This window comes from Natator depressus, chromosome 5 (genome assembly GCF_965152275.1).
Source record: "Natator depressus isolate rNatDep1 chromosome 5, rNatDep2.hap1, whole genome shotgun sequence".
NCBI classification, from domain to species: Eukaryota; Metazoa; Chordata; order Testudines; family Cheloniidae; genus Natator; species Natator depressus.
The window spans coordinates 89,737,531-89,757,048 of record NC_134238.1 but is presented as its reverse complement, the minus strand read 5'-3'; the positions used below and the strand labels follow the sequence as shown (position 1 = coordinate 89,757,048).

Genomic DNA, 19,518 nt, shown 5'->3' with positions numbered 1-19,518 from the left:
ATTTAAGCTGCTATTTCCCCCCCCTCGCTTTAAAAACAATAGAAGACTGTGTTGCCTCATAAATGAGCACCTGTTTATAAGGCAAAAACTAGAGCACCAATATAAAACAGCAGTCTTTTATAGACCTAGAATTAACATCATCAATACCATTTAGTCTCATCCACTCAAGTCTAGCTGTTCTTTCCCCCCAAAAGTGATATTAGCAATACCATGACGATAAAACAGCAACTGGAACAGATAGGAGGCAGGCAACTGGTATAGGGGAGTGTTGTGGTTTTGGTGCTTTTTCCTGCCTTGAGATCATGTGTGTGAGCCACAACTGTGCTGAATGGATCAGAGAGGTGGCAGAACAATCCTTTCTTAATAGTCAGCTAAGTGGGTTTTTTCATAATCATGCTACCAAAGGTATCTGTTAGATCTACACATATCCTTATTTTGGGTACTTCTACAATACTTTAATAATTGTTCCATTCATGTTGGTATGCAGATACCACTGCCTATCATGCTGATCAGTACTGTATTATTGTTTCCTTGTACTCCCCTGTCTGTCTATATCCATCTGTTGTCTCTTGTTTTATACTTAGATTGCAAATTTCTAGAGTCAGAGACCATCTTTTTGTTCTGTATTTGTACAACACATAGCATAATGGGGTCCTGGTCCATGACTAGCACTCTTGGGCACTATGGTAATACGAATAATAAATAATTTCTCTCCCAGATATACACTGGGATTTTTTTTTAAAAGTACTCATGAAAGTACTCATTATTTGGGACCACCAAGCCTTATTTACACTATCATTTACACTCATGTAAGTAGTATTAGACTGGCATAAAACTAGTGTGAGAGAAGAATTAGGCCCAAAAAAATTCTTATCTGCAGAAAACAAGAAATCAGGGACAGCTAAAAATTCATTTGGCCCTGTGGCACCTAGATAATTGTCACCAAGCATAGGAATCATAGAAATATAATCAAGTCCAGCCCCCTACGCTGAGGCAGGACCAAGTAAATCTAGACCATCCTGACAGAGGATTGCCTATTCCATTGCTTAACTACTCTGATAGTTAGAAAATTTTTCCTAATATCTAACCTAAATTTGCCTTGCTGCAGATTAATTCATTTTCTTCTTGTCCTACCTTCAGCGGACATGGAGAATAATCAATCAGACTCCTCTTTCTAACAGCCCTTAACATTTTTGAAGACTGTTATCACAATCTCCACCTCCCAACCCTCTTCTTTTTTATCAAGACTAAACATGCCCAGTTGTTTTAACTTTTCCTCATAGGTCAGGTTTTCTAACACTTTTATCATTTCTGTTTCTCTCCTCTTGACTCTCTCCAGTTTGTTCACATCTTTCCTAAAAATGTGGCATCTAGAATTGGACACAGTATTCCAGCTGTGGCCTCATCAGTGCTGAGTAGAATGGGACAATTACCTCCCTTGTTTTATATAGAACATTCCTGTTAATACACCTCAGAATATTAGCCTTTTTTTCAACTGCCTCACATTGTTGACTCATATGCAATTTGTGATCCACTATAACCCCATATCCTTTCCCGCAGTATGACCACCTCACCAGTTATTCCCCATTTCGAAGTTCTGCATTTGATTTTTCCTTCCTAAGTGAAGTACTTGTCTTTATTGAATTATACCTTGCTGATTTCGGACCAATTCTCCAATCTCAAAGTCATTTTGAATTCTAATCTTGTCCATTCATAACTACTTTTTAAGTATGGTCTCTCAACCAGTTATGTATCCACCATATACTAATTTAATCTAGACCACATTCCCCTAGTTTGCTTATGAGAATGTCACATGGCACCTTGTCAAAAGCCTTACTAAAATCAAGATATATCACATCTACAGCTTCCCCACATCTCCCAGGCCCGTAACTATCTCAAAGAATGAAATTAGGTTGGTTTGGCATGATATTGTTCTTGAGAAATCCATGTTGGCTAATCCTTATTACCCTATTATGCTCTATGTGTTTACAAACTGATTTCTTAATAATTAGTTCCAGTACCTTTTCAGGTATTGAAGTTAGGCTGACTGGTCCCTGGGTCTTCTTTGTTCCCCCTTTTAAGGATAGTTACCATGTTTGCCATGTCATACTTCAGCACATGGCAAGAATGGGGATGTACTCTTGATGGCAGATTTATATCTGGATCACAATTTTATAACCTTTACACACATTCAAAAGAAATTTAATTTAACCAGATAACATTGTTGGCAAATTTCCAATTATGCCTATTTATTTTATCTTCCGTCATCCCATTAAAGAAAGGTATAATATTACTAGTTAGTGTTAATAGCATGGCTGTGACTATGCTAATACGATGACAGGATTTTTGTATGGAAGTGCCAAATCTCTGAGCATGCCCAGTGAGAATTAGATGTTTTCTGAAGCCTGGGCAGATTTACACAGAGTTGAGTGCTCATGCAATTAATAAAAGTGCTATGCCAAGTGCTTTCTAAACATTATGATCGCCACTTGATACATACAAACAACAACAACAAAAAAGGAACAATGCCACTGCAACCTATCTGCTACCTTTTTAATTCTATAGTGAAGTCCTGAGCTGGTTATATAAAAATCCTCGGTTAATATAAAATTAAGACAAAATAGGGCCTTCGACAGTTTTTTTTCCCCAAAATGGCATAAAATCCGTGTACCAAACTGCTTGGACACCAAGTTAGGAGAAATTCAATTAAATGTGATGCAATGAATTCAGGGGCCTTTGTCAATGTATTTCAATGGAGCTTGGCTGAAGGAGACCAGTGTTGAAGAGGAGGTAACAACAGGATTAATCATATTGGACCAGATTTTCAAAGTTAGGTATGTGCCACTGCACTTAATTTATATGTGCAAATCACTGAGGTACGTATGCAAATCAGATATTTGTGTGCACAGGTGTTAAGTGCCTGCCTGCCTGCACAGAGACCTAATTTGTGTGCACACATCTCCTATTTGTTCACATAAATTAGAACGTCTAATCCCTATTTCCATTTCGGCATTAAAGGGAAACGATAATAAAGCAGGTAACACAATTCTGAATTCCCTTTAAGACCATCAGAAGCATGGTGTAGTGCAGAGCCCAGAGGAAGCAGAAAAGGACGTGCACGGAAAGATTAGTAGTAAACCGCACGCAGACTCCGGGCGCATTTTCTTTTGCTTGTGGTGTTCAGGTTGTGAACACGCGGTGGCGCCAGAGCTCGCTGAAGTCTGAGGCACTGCGGTGGATTTTCCCGTTTCTTTCAAATTACTGCGGAAAAAAAATCCGACAGAGCCACTAATGAAAAGGCAAATTCCCAGACAAGGCATTTTAATGTCGCTCATTCATCACATACCTGAGCTCTTAAAACGATTACATTTTATTATACGATCAGAAAAGTTCACATTCTTTTTAAAAACAATCTTTCTCTTTGCATAGGTTTGTGTATTATCTGCATATGTGCCCCTAGACAGTGGAGATGTGCAAATCTATAACGCGTATGCTACATTAGCCTAATAGTTACCACCTAGGCTGGAAGAGCTGGTGGAAAAGCGGTATATTTCTCCAGTGACTATAACGCAATGTTGCAAGCGCACGGAATGTACACGACACTGTGCGGGACTAACAAAAAGCAAGGGGAGAAACCAATACGCTGAGCTGTCCAAAAGGGTTTCTTAACTAGTTATTATGCTCAGTGAGTCGGACACAGAAAGCCCGTGCTGAGCGATCTATGTACAAAGCCCTAATGCTGATCTTAGAAAGTATCCAGACAAACCAATGCAACGGGGAGCCAGCCCTACGCTGTGGCGAAAAAGGCTCCTTTCCCATGCACATCACGTCTGTGTGTGTCTTTCTGGGGATGGGAAGGATGCGTTGCTGGTGTTCCGAGAATCAGGCTTTGATTTCATACACAGCAAAGACCGGAGGGTTCAGAAGAGGGACCGTGCTGATGGTTGACCTCTCTCTGGTGTGTGTGTGTGATTGTTTGTGTGTGCATAGACTCCAGCCTGCCTATTGGCATCTTGTTCTAGGCACCCTCCTCTCTCTCCCCTCCCCTCCATCCCTCCCTCGCCCCTGGTTGCTTTTGTCTTCTTCTTCTTCTTCTTCTTTTTTTTTTTTTTTTTGGATTTCAGGCTCATTTTATGGAGTTTCTGCCCCTCTCTGCGTCAGCCCCACGTCACTTTTCCAGCAGCTCCTGAGCTTGGGCTCGAGCAGGAGCTGGGCTGCTTTATTATCCACTGGAGGAAGGAGACTGTGCGTAAAGGGCAGAGCCAGGAGCCCCGAGCCCCCCGGCAGCAGCAGCGCGCCGATTCCTCTCCCCCAGGCAGCAGCGGCCGGAGCAGGCAGCGCCCCCGCAGGTAGGAGCATGAGCCACTCGCCCCCCTGCAGCCTCCAGCCCGCCCGGGTGACCCACTGCCCCCCTCGCCGGCTCCCGCGCCCTCCCCGCTGCGCCCGGCGTTTTGCAGCATCATCGGGAGCCGAGGAGCTGCCGCTGCCCGGGCTGCGCTCGGCGCCGGAGCCGCGTCCCCACTGCAGGGGCAGCTGCCCGGGAGGGAACGGTCCCTGCCCCGGGTGCCCGTCAGGGGTCCGCGCTGAGCTCCCGGGGCTGGTGCTGGCGCTCGCGGGGGCGCCCGGGGCGGGCGGGCGGCGGCCGGGCTGGGCCAGTCCAGGCTCCGTTCTCACCGGTCTCTCTTTCCCCTCCAGCTCCGCCGCCTCCAGCGCTCGCCCCGAGCGGCCCCGGGGAGCCCGGGCAGGCAGCGGGAAGCGGAGGCGTCGCTCCTGCCCGGCCCAGCGCTCCCATGTGAGCCCAGCCGGGGCCGGCACCGAGCCCTCCCGCAGCAGGATGCCCGAGTCCCAGCCGCTCTGAAGCGCCCAGGAGGCTCCGCACACGCCGGGACGGTCGCTGGAGGAGGCCGTCGGGGCAGCGGGCAGCGCTGGATTGATCGGGGCAGCATGGTGTCCTGGCGGAGGAGGTGGCAGGGGCCCGGTCTGGCCCGGCTCTGGGGCTTCTGCTGCGTGGTGCTGGGCTCCTGGAGGGCTTTGCTCGCCTGCCCGGCGCCTTGCACATGCAGCGCCTCGCGGATCTGGTGCAGCGAGCCCGCGCCGGGCATCGTGTCCTTCCCGGTCCTGGAGAGGAGCGCCGAGCGGGAGAACATCACCGACATGTGAGTGGTGCAGGGGCTGGGCACTGGCTGCTCCCACGGGAGAGCCCCGAGCTAGCGGAGCGGAACCTGCTGGGCACCGGGGATCTGGGCGAAGAAACCCTCTATCTGTCTCTCTAGCTCTAATTTTATTTAATTTTCGTTATAATACTGTATTATGCTTGTGTGTGTATATTCTCTCTTTCTGTGCATACACACAGATAATACATGTGTGTACCAGATAATTTATATAATTAATAATTTTATTTTTTGTCTGTGTATATGTCAATTTGGCTATCTAGACAGAGGGAGTGAGAGAGAGTGTATGGGTAAAGAGTCTGAGAATCTCCATAGTATGTAGATATGAGAGAACCACTTACATTTTGTATTGCTTGCCTCTAAGGCTTGCAGAAATGATGCTCACATTTTCCTTGCAGCATCTGTTTTGCAAGTCTCAACTCTAACCAATATTTTTAGTCATTTTGTTTTGAGGGCACCAACAATAGGAAGGAGGTTTTGCTTAAGGAAAGATCTGTAAGAGGAGAAGTTCTCTGCATTGAAAGGCACTTGCTCAATAGGAAAATGTGATCGTGGGAAGCCTAAAAGCCTGGTATGATTTAATTTAGATTTGACTTCCCAGAGATATAATTTTGAAACCATTTAGATTATAAATCTTAATTGCCTTTGGTACAGTTTCCTGGGAATAAGTTAAATAATAAAGCAGTATAGCACACAGATAGTGCTGATTTTAGTACAAGACCAATGTATTATCAGAAAATTCTTCTCTGTCAGATTTTTCTTGGGAGAGGCAGTGATGTACATTTAGCTATCACTTTATCCTTCTCTTTTACAGATCGTTACAGATCAGTAAAGAATTACTATGCTACACATATTCCACCTCTCTTCTAGACAATTCATTAGTAGGGGGCTCTTTACTCTCTCATGTCCCAGTTTTATATGTTCTTCTTATTATTCATGCAAACAGAAAATTTTGATGGGTCACTCTTTCCCCAGTCAAAAATTTGACCATTTTGTTTTCTTTGCTTTTTTAAATGGAAGTAACCCATTCTGATAGAGTAGAATGAGGACTGGCTCCGCACTGGGTAATATGTGTGTAAGCTCCTTTTGCACATGCTCCTTTTCTGTAAGATAGCTAAAAAGGATGCAATGCTGTGTCTGCATGTGAATGCAGAACCACACTCATTTTCCCCTAGTTGTAAGCAAGTATTGTACCTTGATATTATTTATGTGGCTTTGACAAGTGGGTGCAAGAGGTTTTTCAACTTCAGCCATTGTGAGCCAGACTGCAGTTGAGACCTGTGTAGCGGGTTGTGTTCCTGCTTGGGGCCTGATCCTACATTCTCTACTCAGGCAGGCCACCTTCTCAGTGAAGTGAATAGATGTTTTATCTGAAAAAGGACTGCAGGATTAAGACTCAAGAATCCAAATTTTGGATAATAGAATTGTAGAAGTTAGAGATTGAAAATACTTTTAAGGCTATCTTGTTCCTCTCCTCCCCAGGCACTGATGTGTTGTTCCCTCCAGTATTTTTAGTTTACAAGGTACCATGACCTTTTTGCCAAAAACTACATGGAAACCTCTTGCTGCATTTGCCAGCGTGTGTGAATGGCAGAGGGAAGGGCTGGAGTAATGCAGGGCCTACATTTTGTAGATCTATTTATTTTTGAATGCACATAACAGAATTAAGTGTGATTTCTCGGCTATAGCAGGAATCATCATTTCAGATGTTTGTTTAATATTCTGTAGGTTATTCTGGGGAAAAAATCCTTCCATGCCATGCACCACCACTCTACCATCTTCCTTATTATCAAATATCTTCAATGTAGCAATAACTTAGCAGTTTTTCCTCAGAATTTGAACTCCTCCATTTGAAAAGACAGAGAAAAGAACCCTGTGTAAATATATTTGGCAAGCTTGACCAACTTAAAACATATAATTTGCTGTTTACATTTTGATTTCTATTAGTTGATTTTTTCCTTTCTGTATTTTTTCATCATCATCATCATTTGTCTTTCCATCTCTTTTCCATTTCCACTATATCACCTTGTGATGTTACATTTTGTTGTGATTGGGTATATAAAAATAACTTCAAATCACTGATTTCCCAGCAAACTAGTGCACGTATTTAAGATAGAAAACATTTAGTTAGACTGTTTTTTAACATCAAAACATGGACAGGCCTTAAGATGCAAACATAAATGAAAAACCAGACTACCATAGCTTTCCTATCATTTCCGTGTGGAAACTCAGCAAGCATTAAACACGCTAGGAATGCATCTTAATACGATACATTCATATAGTCAAAAAAGAGAAAATATTTTGAAATGCTCCACAGCCTGCTGTGTTTTAGGTAACAGGATAAGATAATGGGCTATACTACTCCACTGTATTCAGTAAACTTCAGGCCTGGTTCTCCACTCATATATGGTAGGTTTATACTGGCATAACTCCATTGAATTACATAAGTGTGAGAGTAGAATTAGGCCCTTAGTTTCTGGTCATTCCCCTTTTTCTGAAAAACTTTTGACACCAACTCTACATTATTGCACACACCCAGCTCTTATTTGGGTACAGACACTACAGTTCTTAGGCAAAACTCCCATTGACTTACAGGGAATTTTGACTGAGCAAGGACTTCGTGACAGGGACATTTAGCCAGTGGGAATTTTGAGTGTGCAATGACTAAAGGATTAGGTTTTATGTGAAATTACATTCGGTTAAACTCACCCACATGCAGAGAGCTGGCTGAGGGCCCTGTGTATGACTTTATCCCTGTGGTGGGACTGTACAGGGTGGAGAATGGGGCAAGCTGTGGGTGGAACAACTGTGCATGGTGGATTCTTGGTTGGCTGCAAATAGGAAGGAGAGGTTTGTGGGGGGATAGCTGGGGCTGGGGCTAGAGGATCCACAAACACCCAGATACAGCAGCCTGAAATTCCAGCATAGAGTGCATAGATTTAGGGGAACTAGACTTTCCATTCCAGCCCATAGGCAAGTGACAGTTTAGAGGCAAATGCCATCTGCCCAGTCCCTACTTAATTCCTTACAGAGTGCCTGATCCAAAGCCCATGGAAGTCAGTGGAAAGACCCCCATTGACTTCAATACACTTTTGATCAGGCCCACAAACTCCAGGCTTTGTGAGGGGAGGGGTGAATTTCTTTCACCCTGTGTGTTCTGCATGATCATCTTCCATGTTGTTTCTTCCTCAGTGATTTGAGCACAAACACATTTATATTTTAATAAATAAAATAGAAGTATTCTTAAAAATCTTTGCCTATAATTGGATTTGATTTTATCCTGTTACTTAGGGCACTGGCATGTTCTGGAAACATTCTGAAAAGCATGCAGCCACACTGAGATTATTGTACCATAACAGGGTAACCTCCTTGTGACATGATTCTTTCATAATTTTGGTGTTACTGGTAAAATAAACTCCAAAGCGAGACTCTGAATTAGAATCGTAAAATCAGCCATTGCAGAGCTGATGCTCACACTAAGAGCTAAGGAGCAAAAGCAGGAGAGAGCAAAATCCATATACTACAGGCACAATGGAACAGAAATATTTCACTGCAAAATCACTTGAGCTAAAATATCAATAGGATGGTAAATGAGTCTCTTAAGAGTTCTTAGATTTTTAAAGATCTGGTCTAATATTCTTCCTTTAGTTAGGGTATCAATGTATGTGGTGGTTCGTAGCTCTTGCTATCAATATCTTCTTGCAATACAGCGTGTTGCTGGCCTAGTTTAGCAGCTCTAAAGTCATGTCATTAACATGCTGATTTATGACTATTCAACTGAACTAGGTTTAGAATTAACTGGTGTATTTAAGAATGAAATACTTGCCAACAAAATAGTAGGTGAGTTTTCAACTCTTCCCCTATAGAATATAGAGTGTATTGTGTGTATGTACATTTAAAAACCACAAAGTATATTTCTAATGTAATTATATAAATCTCTCTAGGATTGTTAATAAAGCAGCACACTATGTAATTTACATAGTAAATAATTTAATACATCTTCTGAGTGTGTGCTGAAAAAAACCTACTTACATTAACATGAAATACAGTTCATATTTTTAATCTCTGTCATTTTGTATTTCTAGTCTCTTGCTGTAAATTACTATAATGTAAAATTGTCTTGAAGGATGCCCAACCCCACTCCCCTCCTTCCACCTTTGGCCTTATAGGATGCTATGGTTTAGCTGGAATGGAAGGTTCTTCCTGATCATTTGGAGACAGGGAGTAACAGGAGCTATCAGGCTGCATATTATTCGAGAGAGTATGGACTATAATGACACTCCCTGACATCCCAGGAGTTAAGGATTTAGCCATGATTCCGTTGTAAAACCTGTGCTTGTAGGAGTATCTTGTTTTTAATACTCACCATGAACTGAAAATTAGCATTTTCAAAAATCCGTTTGCCTTTTAGGATATAGGAATTACCAAATTATTACAAGTTTAGTTTTTCTTGTGGAGGTTCTTCTTTGTCTCTCATGTAACCCTTATGAGCCCATTGTTTTAATCCTTGTCCTTCCAGTCAGTGAGAACTGGATGGAGTTCCTTTGGAAACTTAGTCAATGCTGGCCCTTAAGAGTGGGTTCCTATGAAGTGCTGAATGCTCCCAGAGAAGTGCTGCATTCCAGAGCTCAGCACCCTCCAGAAAGCATTCAGCACTGTGCAGGATTGGGCCCACAAAACATTATCTCTAATCCTGTAAATCCTTACTTGCCCAATAGTTTTATGAAGTCAATGGGACGACACAAACTACTCATGTAAGTAAGAAGCTGCAGGACTGAGTCCTGTTTATGTTATCTCCACCACACTCCCAGTTCCTTCGCTCCTGAGGAGGAGAAGATTAGGGCCAGGATGGAATTTAAACTGTCTTTTTTCCAGTCCAGTAGAACAGCAGCCCATTGGGCCAGCCCTCAATATCCAAAGGTTGATATTTTTCAGATAGTACGTGTTTTTTTATCTGTATTATCTGGTAGTTTAAGGGGATGCTGTCGGGGAGTTTAGACCCCAAACTTGAGTTTTGTGAAAAATAATTTTACAAAACCTAATGATAATCATTTTTCCTCTCTGAATTAATTCTCTTAAGTAACAGAGAAAGCTGCTTATTTTGGATATCAGGTTTCCTCCTTCAGTGTCTGCAAACCAATCATTGCAGTATATGAGAACATGAGAACTTGGAAGTACAAATGACTAGTCTAATTGGCCCACCTTGATTATCATACACATTGTAAGGAGAGTGATCACTTTACATAAGCTATTACCAGCAGGAGAGTGGGGTGGGGGGAGAGAAAACCTTTTGTAGTGATTAACACCCATTTTTTCATGATTTGTGTGTATAAAAACATCTTCTGTATTTTCCACATTATGCATCCGATGAAGTGAGCTGTAGCTCACGAAAACTTATGCTCAAATAAATTGGTTAGTCTCTAAGGTGCCACAAGTACTCCTTTTCTTTTTGCGAATACAGACTAACACGGCTGTTACTCTGAAACTAGTCTAATTTTATTGTTCTACCACAGATAAGTGCAAAAAAGTAAAGAATACATGGAGAGAAAAAGATCAATTTTAAAGATTCTTTCTATTTTAATACTTTACTGATATCAAAGGTTTTTTTTTATTCTGAAAGTGTTCCTTTAAAAAGTGAAATGTGCAGGTGCAGTGTTCATTGTATCCATTAGTCATTACTTAAGCAGATTTGAAAAATAAAAATATAGTGGTTGAAAAATCACATGAATCTACTGCCTGGGAAAAAGTGTCTCAGCCCTATGCACCTTTCACGTGAACTAAATCTGCACAAAACAAATGAAAAAACTTAAATACATATGTGCAGATATCGGGGGTAGCTGTGTTAGTCTGTATCCACAGAAACAAGAAGGAGTCCGGTGGCACCTTAAAGGCTAATCTGTTGGTCTTTAAGGTGCCACCGGATTCCTTGTTGTTTATGTACAGATACTTTTTCACCTGATTTTTTATCATGGTGCTATGGAATCAGAATACACAGATGTATTTACACCATATTGTAAATATACATTTGCAATCTACGACACCTAGTATATCTAGAAAAATGACTCATTGCTAATCATGGATGTCAACAAGTACAGTTGAAACAGCTGAACATGATTACACGAGCACATAAATTATGTTCAATACCTGATCATCTGCATCTGTTGCTGACATCTATTGTCACCAGTTGGTCATTTTTCTAGTGTAGATCATTCCAAAGGGTGATGTATTTCTGCTTTGTCCAAGGCCTGAACAAACAAGCTATGCCCAGACATAAGTGGGGGTAGAATCCTCGCCCTGCAACCAGACCCAGGGATGCAAGACTCTTGTGAAGCAAATCTGTGTTACTACAGTCTATAGTCTGTGGGGCTCAGATTTGCAAGGTGTTAATAACTCTGGCCCTGATCCAACAAAGCACTTAAGCATATCCTTAACTTTAAGGAGATGCGTGGTTAGAGATTCTCTCTCCACTGAAGTTAGCAGCAAAACTTCTAGTGACTTCAATGGGACAAGTATTTGATCCGGCGTATAGAGCAGGGATTCTCAACCTTTTTCTTTCTGAGGCCTCCCCGCCCCAACATCCTATTAAAAACTCCACAACCCCCATCCCCCCCCCAGCCCCATCCTATTAAAAACTCCACAGTCCACTTGTGCCACAATAACTGTTTTTCTGCACGTAAAAGCTAGGACCAGTGTCAGGGGGTAGCAAGCAGGACAACTCCCAGGGCCCCATGCCACAGGGGGCCCCATGAAGCTCAGTTGGTCAAGTTTCAGGTTTAGCCCTGGTTGGCAGGGCTCGGGGCCCTGAGCCTAAGCCCCATGCAGTGGGGCTTCGGCTTTCTGTCCTGGGTGCCAGCCAGTCTAATGCCGGCCCTGCTTGGCGGACCCCCAGGGGTCCCCGGACTCCTGGTTGAGAACCACTGGTATAGAGCATATGTGCGGCGACATATTGGCTGAGCAGAATGAACTAAGGATGAAAGGAAGAAGCCTGATTTCTAAATTTCCTGGCTTTTCTGAGTTTGGAAGGGAAGAGATATTTTCAAGGGTTGTAGGCCCACAATTCGGCTAACTTTTAAAAATTCTTTTTTAACTCTGACCCCCTTTTTTTTTTATCTGAAGAATTAAAAATCAGTGACAACATAAAGTGAATTTAAATTAATATAAAATTAAGTATCAGAAGGGGTACTGCATCAATTGCTTTATTTATTTCCATAAGGGCTTGACCCAGTGGGAGGACTCCCATTGACTTCAGTGAGCATTGGATTGGGTCCTGCATTTTCCTGTTTATCTGTAGCTGCTGCAGATTCTGAAGTGTGATAGAATGCAATGGTCTTGTAGAAGAAGTTAGATCAGTTTTGCTATGGCGTACATGGGCCTTGGATAACAACACGAAACACAAGTGTCATAAATATAAAGGGAAGGGTAACCACCTTTCTGTATGCAGTGCTATAAAATCCCTCCTGGCCAGAGGCAAAACCCTTTCACCTGTAAAGGGTTAAGAAGCTAAGGTAACCCCGCTGGCACTTGACCCAAAATGGCCAATGAGGGGACAAGATTCTTTCAAATCTAGAGGCGGGGGGAACAAAGGGTTTGGTCTGTCTGTGTGATGCTTTTGCCGGGAACAGATCAGGAATGCAGCCTTACAACGCCTGTAAAGTTAGTAAGTAATCTATAAGTAATCTAGCTAGAAAATGCGTTAGATTTTCTTTTGTTTAATGGCTGGTAAAATAAGCTGTGCTGGATGGAATGTATATTCCTGCTTTTGTGTCTTTTGTAACTTGTTTTGAATCTGATTACCCTGTAAGGTATTTATCATCCTGATTTTACAGAGGTGATTCTTTTACCTTTTCTTTAATTAAAATTCTTCTTTTAAGAACCTGATTGATTTTTCATTGTTCTTAATATCCAAGGGTTTGGGTCTGTGTTCACCTATGCAAATTGGTGAGGATTCCTATCAAACCTTTCCCAGGAAAGGGGGTGTAGTGCTTGGGGGGATATTTTGGGGGAAGATGTCTCCAAGTGGTCTCTTTCCCTGTTCTTTATTTAAAACGCTTGGTGGTGGCAGCATACGGTTCAAGGACAAGGCAAAGTTTGTACCTTGGGGAAGTTTTTAACCTAAACTGGTAAGAATAAGCTTAGGGGGTCTTTCATGCAGATCCCCACATCTGTACCCTAGAGTTCAGAGTGGGTAAGGAACCTTGACAACAAGACACTGTCACTATGAATTAAAAGGTTGGAGGATCAGGACAATTTATTTTGATTTTCTGGAAGGGATAAGTCTGGGTAAATGTTTAGCTGCCTAATTCACTTACATGAGAGGAAAGTGATCAGGAACAGTCAGCATGGATTCACCAAGGGAAGGTCATGCCTGACTAATCTAATCTCCTTTTATGATGAGATTACTGGTTCTGTGGATGAAGGGAAAGCAGTGGATGTATTGTTTCTTGACTTTAGCAAAGCTTTTGACACGGTCTCCCACAGTATTCTTGTCAGCAAGTTAAGGAAGTATGGGCTAGATGAATGCACTATAAGGTGGGTAGAAAGCTGGCTAGATTGTCGGGCTCAAAGGGTAGTGATCAATGGCTCCATGTCTAGTTGGCAGCCGGTGTCAAGTGGAGTGCCCCAGGGGTCGGTCCTGGGGCCGGTTTTGTTCAATATCTTCATAAATGATCTGGAGGATGGTGTGGATTGCACTCTCAGCAAATTTGCAGATGATACTAAACTGGGAGGAGTGGTAGATACGCTGGAGGGGAGGGATAGGATACAGAAGGACCTAAACAAATTGGAGGATTGGGCCAAAAGAAATCTGATGAGGTTCAATAAGGATAAGTGCAGGGTCCTGCACTTAGGATGGAAGAATCCAATGCACCGCTACAGACTAGGGACCGAATGGCTAGGCAGCAGTTCTGCGGAAAAGGACCTAGGGGTGACAGTGGACGAGAAGCTGGATATGAGTCAACAGTGTGCCCTTGTTGCCAAGAAGGCCAATGGCATTTTGGGATGTATAAGTAGGGGCATAGCGAGCAGATCGAGGGATGTGATCGTTCCCCTCTATTCGACACTGGTGAGGCCTCATCTGGAGTACTGTGTCCAGTTTTGGGCCCCACGCTACAAGAAGGATGTGGATAAATTGGAGAGAGTCCAGCGAAGGGCAACAAAAATGATTAGGGGTCTAGAGCACATGACTTATGAAGAGAGGCTGAGGGAGCTGGGATTGTTTAGTCTGCAGAAGAGAAGAATGAGGGGGGATTTGATAGCTGCTTTCAACTACCTGAAAGGGGGTTCCAAAGAGGATGGCTCTAGACTGTTCTCAATGGTAGCAGATGACAGAACGAGGAGTAATGGTCTCAAGTTGCAATGGGGGAGGTTTAGATTGGATATTAGGAAAAACTTTTTCACTAAGAGGGTGGTGAAACACTGGAATGCGTTACCTAGGGAGGTGGTAGAATCTCCTTCCTTAGAGGTTTTTAAGGTCAGGCTTGACAAAGCCCTGGCTGGGATGATTTAACTGGGAATTGGTCCTGCTTCGAGCAGGGGGTTGGACTAGATGACCTTCTGGGGTCCCTTCCAACCCTGATATTCTATGATTCTATGATTCTATGAATTCAGGTTCCAAACACATCCTGACACAGGGCTAGTCTACACTACAGCGCTACATCAACACAGCTGCACTGATGCAGCTGCATTGCTGTAGCATGTTTGGTGAAGATGCACTGTGCCACTGAGAGACCTCCCGTCAGCATAATTACTTCACCTCGGTGAGAAGCATAAGTGATGTTGGCAGGAAAACATCTCCTGCTGACATAGCGCCGGTGTGGACAGTGTGAAACTTGTGTTGCTTGGGGGAGAAGGGAGGCTTTTTTCACACCCCTGAGCGATGTAAGTTAGATCGACTTAAGCGGTAGTGTAGACCTGCCCACAGCGTGAAGTCTGTCAGATCTTTAGGTAAGAGCCTTTTCTCCCTAAGGAAGTGTGTGGATGCTGTAGTCCTTATGTGCTTTCAAATAACAATTCAATTGCTTATTGCACTCTGTAGGAGGTGGCATGTTCCTGCGCACATTCTGCTTTGTGCTCACCTGTTCCTATACATTGAGGCAGACCATCCTGTAAGGTAGCAGAATCATAGAATATCAGGGTTGGAAGGGACCTCAGGAGGTCATGTAGTCCAACCCCCTGCTCAAAGCAGGACCAATCCCCAATTTTTGCCCCAGATCCCTAAATGGCCCCCTCAAGGATTGAACTCACAACCCTGGGTTTAGCAGGCCAATGTTCAAATCACTGAGCTATCCCTCCCCCCCCAATGTGACAGAACAATTTGATGTGGCAAATTGAAGGCTCTTTCAGCGCTCTCTGAAGCAAGAAAGAGGCAGGAATATCAAGAGAAAGGGTATGCTTACACAGCAGCTGGGAATGTGCTGTGGCAGCCAGACACCTACTAGTGCTGCTGGAGCTAATGTGCTAAAGGTAGCAGTGAAAAGGGAAGATTCCTATAATTGGTATGGGACAATCTGTCAAAGGGTTCTGACTGAATTATTTTTGGCCATGCTTGCAAAAGCCTTGAGATCAACTTGGTGGCTTTTATAAGTCTCTCTATAGTGCAATAACTTTTGAACTTTGAATCTGATCAATTCCAGAATTTCTGGTGATGTTCTAGGCATCAATGGCTAGAACACTACTAACTTTGAGGAAAACTGGAAAACCAAAAGAGGGAGAATGGGGAAGACGCTGCCACCTGATTAACATAAATAGATCAAACAGCTGGTTGATGGCATCCATTAACACCTTCCAGTATAACAATATCCCTGCTTATCTCTGCCTGTCCTCCCAATAGAGTTTAACATCTTGAGGCCCTGAATGATTTATCTTGCAGGGGTGAGGATGGAAAGGGGAGAATGGGAAGGGATAGGGGGAACTGGGGAATTGAGGCAGGCACACAGCCTCTGGTGTGTGGAGGAGGGTGACAAACTGGGGAACTGGAGACAGTACAGGTAGAGGGGGGAAGGAGGACACACAGGGGTCCTAGAATCAGGGGAAATGGGGGTGGGGGAGACAGCTCCTGGTGTGGGGGAAGGGAGTAATGGGAGTGTATGGAGAGCCCCTGGTTTGGGGGGAGGGGGAAATGGCGGATCGTGGTGTGGCGGGGGGGGGGGGTAAGGAGGGCACACAGAACCCCTGCCAAGGGGTGGGGAGAATAGTAAACCCTGGAATGGGAGGATGGGGGAATGGAAAGCACACAAACCCTGGTGGGGGTGGATATTGGGGAACCTTGATATGGGGATAAGGGGGAACGCAGAGCCCCTGGCATGGGAGGAAGGTGGGATGGGAGAGAGAGAATGGGGGGCACACAGAGCTGCTGGCATGAGGGGAGAATGGGGAACTCAAGTATTGGAGGTGGAGAGACTAGTGGGCACATATAGAACCCCTGGCAGGGGGAGATTGGCAAGTGGAGGTTGGGGGGGCACAAAAAACCCCTATCTCAGGGTGAGGGGGGAAATGGGGGCCACACAAGTCCCAGGTTGTGAGAGAGGGTATGGGGGAAGTTGCAGGTAGTCTCTGAAATAGAGGGGGATGGGAGGATGGCCCACAGGGAGCTTGGGAGGGGATGGAGGAATGCAGAAGAACCCTGTGTGTACAATGAGTTCAGCCTACACAAGCTCTGAAGTATGTGATCCCTTGTATAAAAATTAGTTTGAGAAAATTAATGGGCACACACTGACCCTGATCCTGCAAATGCACACGCTTAATTTTACTACTGTGAATAGCCTTTTTGTCTTCAGTGGGACTACTCATTGTAGCAAAATTAAGCACATGTGTGTTTGCAGGATTAGGCCCAATGTAAATATCTCTTTAATACAACACAGGGTGTATGTATTTAAAAAGCTGTGTAAGTCCTCTGGGTTAGATCCAATTGTTGGGTTTACAAATATTTGGAGACAGCTTGAGCTTGCGCTGGGATTTGCAAGCTCTGAAGTGGAAAACCTTTGGGCTTGATAGGACTCGGTTTTCTCATAGCTGAACTTCATTCAAATCAGGGGGCATGTTCCAGGTTCAGAGGGTTCTCATAGAATTCTCTGGAGACAGAAGTTAGATGAGTGGCTGTCCTGTTGCAATCAAGCCCTGCTTCTTCTGGGGGCCTGGTGGCTGGTATAGCTGTAGAATGGGCACCATCTCTCCCAGGAACCAGTGCTGCCCTTCAGTAGGGTGAATCCTCCCTGCTAGCACTAATATGCTTCTGGGGGAGGGAAAAAAGTATACTCTCCTGCCACCTACAAGGGTGGCTGTAGGGCTAAATATGTCTAGTTGTACCTTTTAAAAGTAGCTTTATCCTAAATATGCTGAAGTGTCAGTTATTCTCTGCTGTTGGTTTTACATTTTAGTTCACAGAGGGAGTCAATCCTGTTCTTACTAATTGCTAAGTTATAGACTGCCATCTTGGATGAATATTAAAAACTCCATCTTGGATGAATGAAAATGACAAAGGTCCTCAGGTTTTAACTTCTGTCTACAGCATCCATTTTTAAATGTTGCATTTACTTACATAACGGTGGCCGCTCCTCCTGGTGCCTCAAAGGATGCTTGAAAATATTGTAACTATTTAATTGCTGCACTCTTTTTACTATGTTTTTGTCATACGCTGCCTCCTGAGAAGCAGAAAAGCTTCAGAAGAGCAAGAAAATGTGACCCAAATGCTGCGCCAAGTGTGCAGTATGTTTAAATGCCTCAAATACAGGGTTCTGGTTGCCAGCAGTGTGCCACATCATGAGAATTACCAACACTTTTCTATTCCAATTGATGGGGAAAGGATGGCCCTGGGGTTTTAAGGTATGGACTGTAGGGCAGGAATTTTGGGTTCAGCTCCTGGTTCTACAACACACTTCTGGTGTAACCCTAGGCAAATTACTTCATTTCTCTGTACTTCAGTTCCCCATCTATAGACTGAGGAGAGAAATAACTTTCTGACATCACAGATGTGCTGTGAAACTAAATTCATTAGTGATTGGGAGGTGCTCAGATTCTAGTGATGGTTTATAAGTCGACAGTTTTAATGTGGTATAATTGATACTGTTTAGATAAATTATAGTTGATGTGTTGCATTATTATTTCATGTTTGGCTTGTGGCGATTAACTGAAGTGCAGTGTTAGTTTTGGTCAGTGTGGGGTGCCAAACTGGAGGGGGAAGAGGTGCTGAGAGAAGAGTGTGGCAGAGAGCTTGATTTTCAGGTGAAGTGGAGACATGCAATCCCATCCCCCAGCTTTTAGAAACAGTACTGGATTAGTGTTGCTCTTCCTTATGAAGGTACTCTTTGTTATGTGCTTCTTACGTTAAGCCTCTAACTCTTATGTTAAACCTCACTTATTTGAAGGAGACAGAAAAAAATAAACTCTCTGACTTCATTCTTGTTTTGACTTTGTCCTTGTCCACCAAACTCAGGAGGATGAAGTACCCATTGCCTCACAAGGTCAGACAACCCTGCCTTAACCTATTCCATATGCTAGTGAGCAGGTAGAAAGGCAATGGTACAAAACTATTTTAGGTCAGGTGACCCTGTCTCTGAACTGCAGTTTGGTAATCCAAGGGTGTAATTATATATTTTCCGGTGTTCTATTTGTTTTATTACCATATCTAAAGACAGACTGTGTAATATTTTGAAACCAATCTATTTGTTATTATTTATTTGATTTAGAATTAATTATGACAGCATGCCTGGCACTGCACAGGACACAGCTTGCAGTACATAGCTTACTACCTGTAAAGTCTAGAAGAAAGATAAAACACACTGGGTGACCCTGAGGAAGAAGTAACTGTATAAAATTAATGTTATATTCTTAATCAGGTTACTGGGCCTAGTTTTGTGGTGTAGCTGCATGGGAGAGTGATACATCTTACCTTACTCCTGTTTGCTCTTTTATGACTAAGGCCTAGATCCTACAATTTATTCCATTCATAGTCAATGGGACTCTGTGTAGACTCAGGAGTCCATTCACACAGAATAGCTTTCAGGCTTGGGGCTCAACTCTAGTGGTTATTCACAAATTTCAGAAAGGTTATTTTAGCTCCTTTTCCATCTTTGTCACACTTTTTTGTATCCCTCTTAGTCTTCAGCAAAAGTTGCTGTCAGGGTGTTTGTTTTTTTTTTTAAATTGAAGTTAGATTTCAACCCATTTGTTGATAACCATTCAATTTAAAGCTACTCTTTCACCTATTTTAAAAGCAACTATTTTATTTATTAAAATGAAAACAAGTTGCAGGCAATAGATCTGGGGCCACATCCTGCCCTCAGATTCCCACATAATTTAGATCATATTGCTTAATACTACCGTACAGCCAGATCCTGGAAACGGGTGCACA

The 19,518-nt window shown here is 43.2% G+C and overlaps 1 protein-coding gene across 4 annotated transcripts in view; it reads left to right on the top strand.

The window, feature by feature from the left end:
- The first annotated feature begins 4,735 nt into the window (after positions 1 to 4,735).
- The window catches only part of NTRK2 (neurotrophic receptor tyrosine kinase 2), a 265,538-nt gene continuing 250,755 nt past the window's right edge, over positions 4,736 to 19,518 (top strand). For 2 of the 4 annotated variants that reach the window (XM_074953177.1, XM_074953178.1), the window contains exon 1: positions 4,738 to 5,156. In XM_074953177.1, coding sequence (XP_074809278.1) covers positions 4,945 to 5,156 — 212 coding nt within the window. In that variant the 5' untranslated portion in view covers positions 4,738 to 4,944. Of the gene's footprint in view, positions 5,157 to 19,518 lie in introns of all 4 variants that reach the window. The other 2 variants (XM_074953176.1, XM_074953175.1) reach the window with 2 other exon arrangements.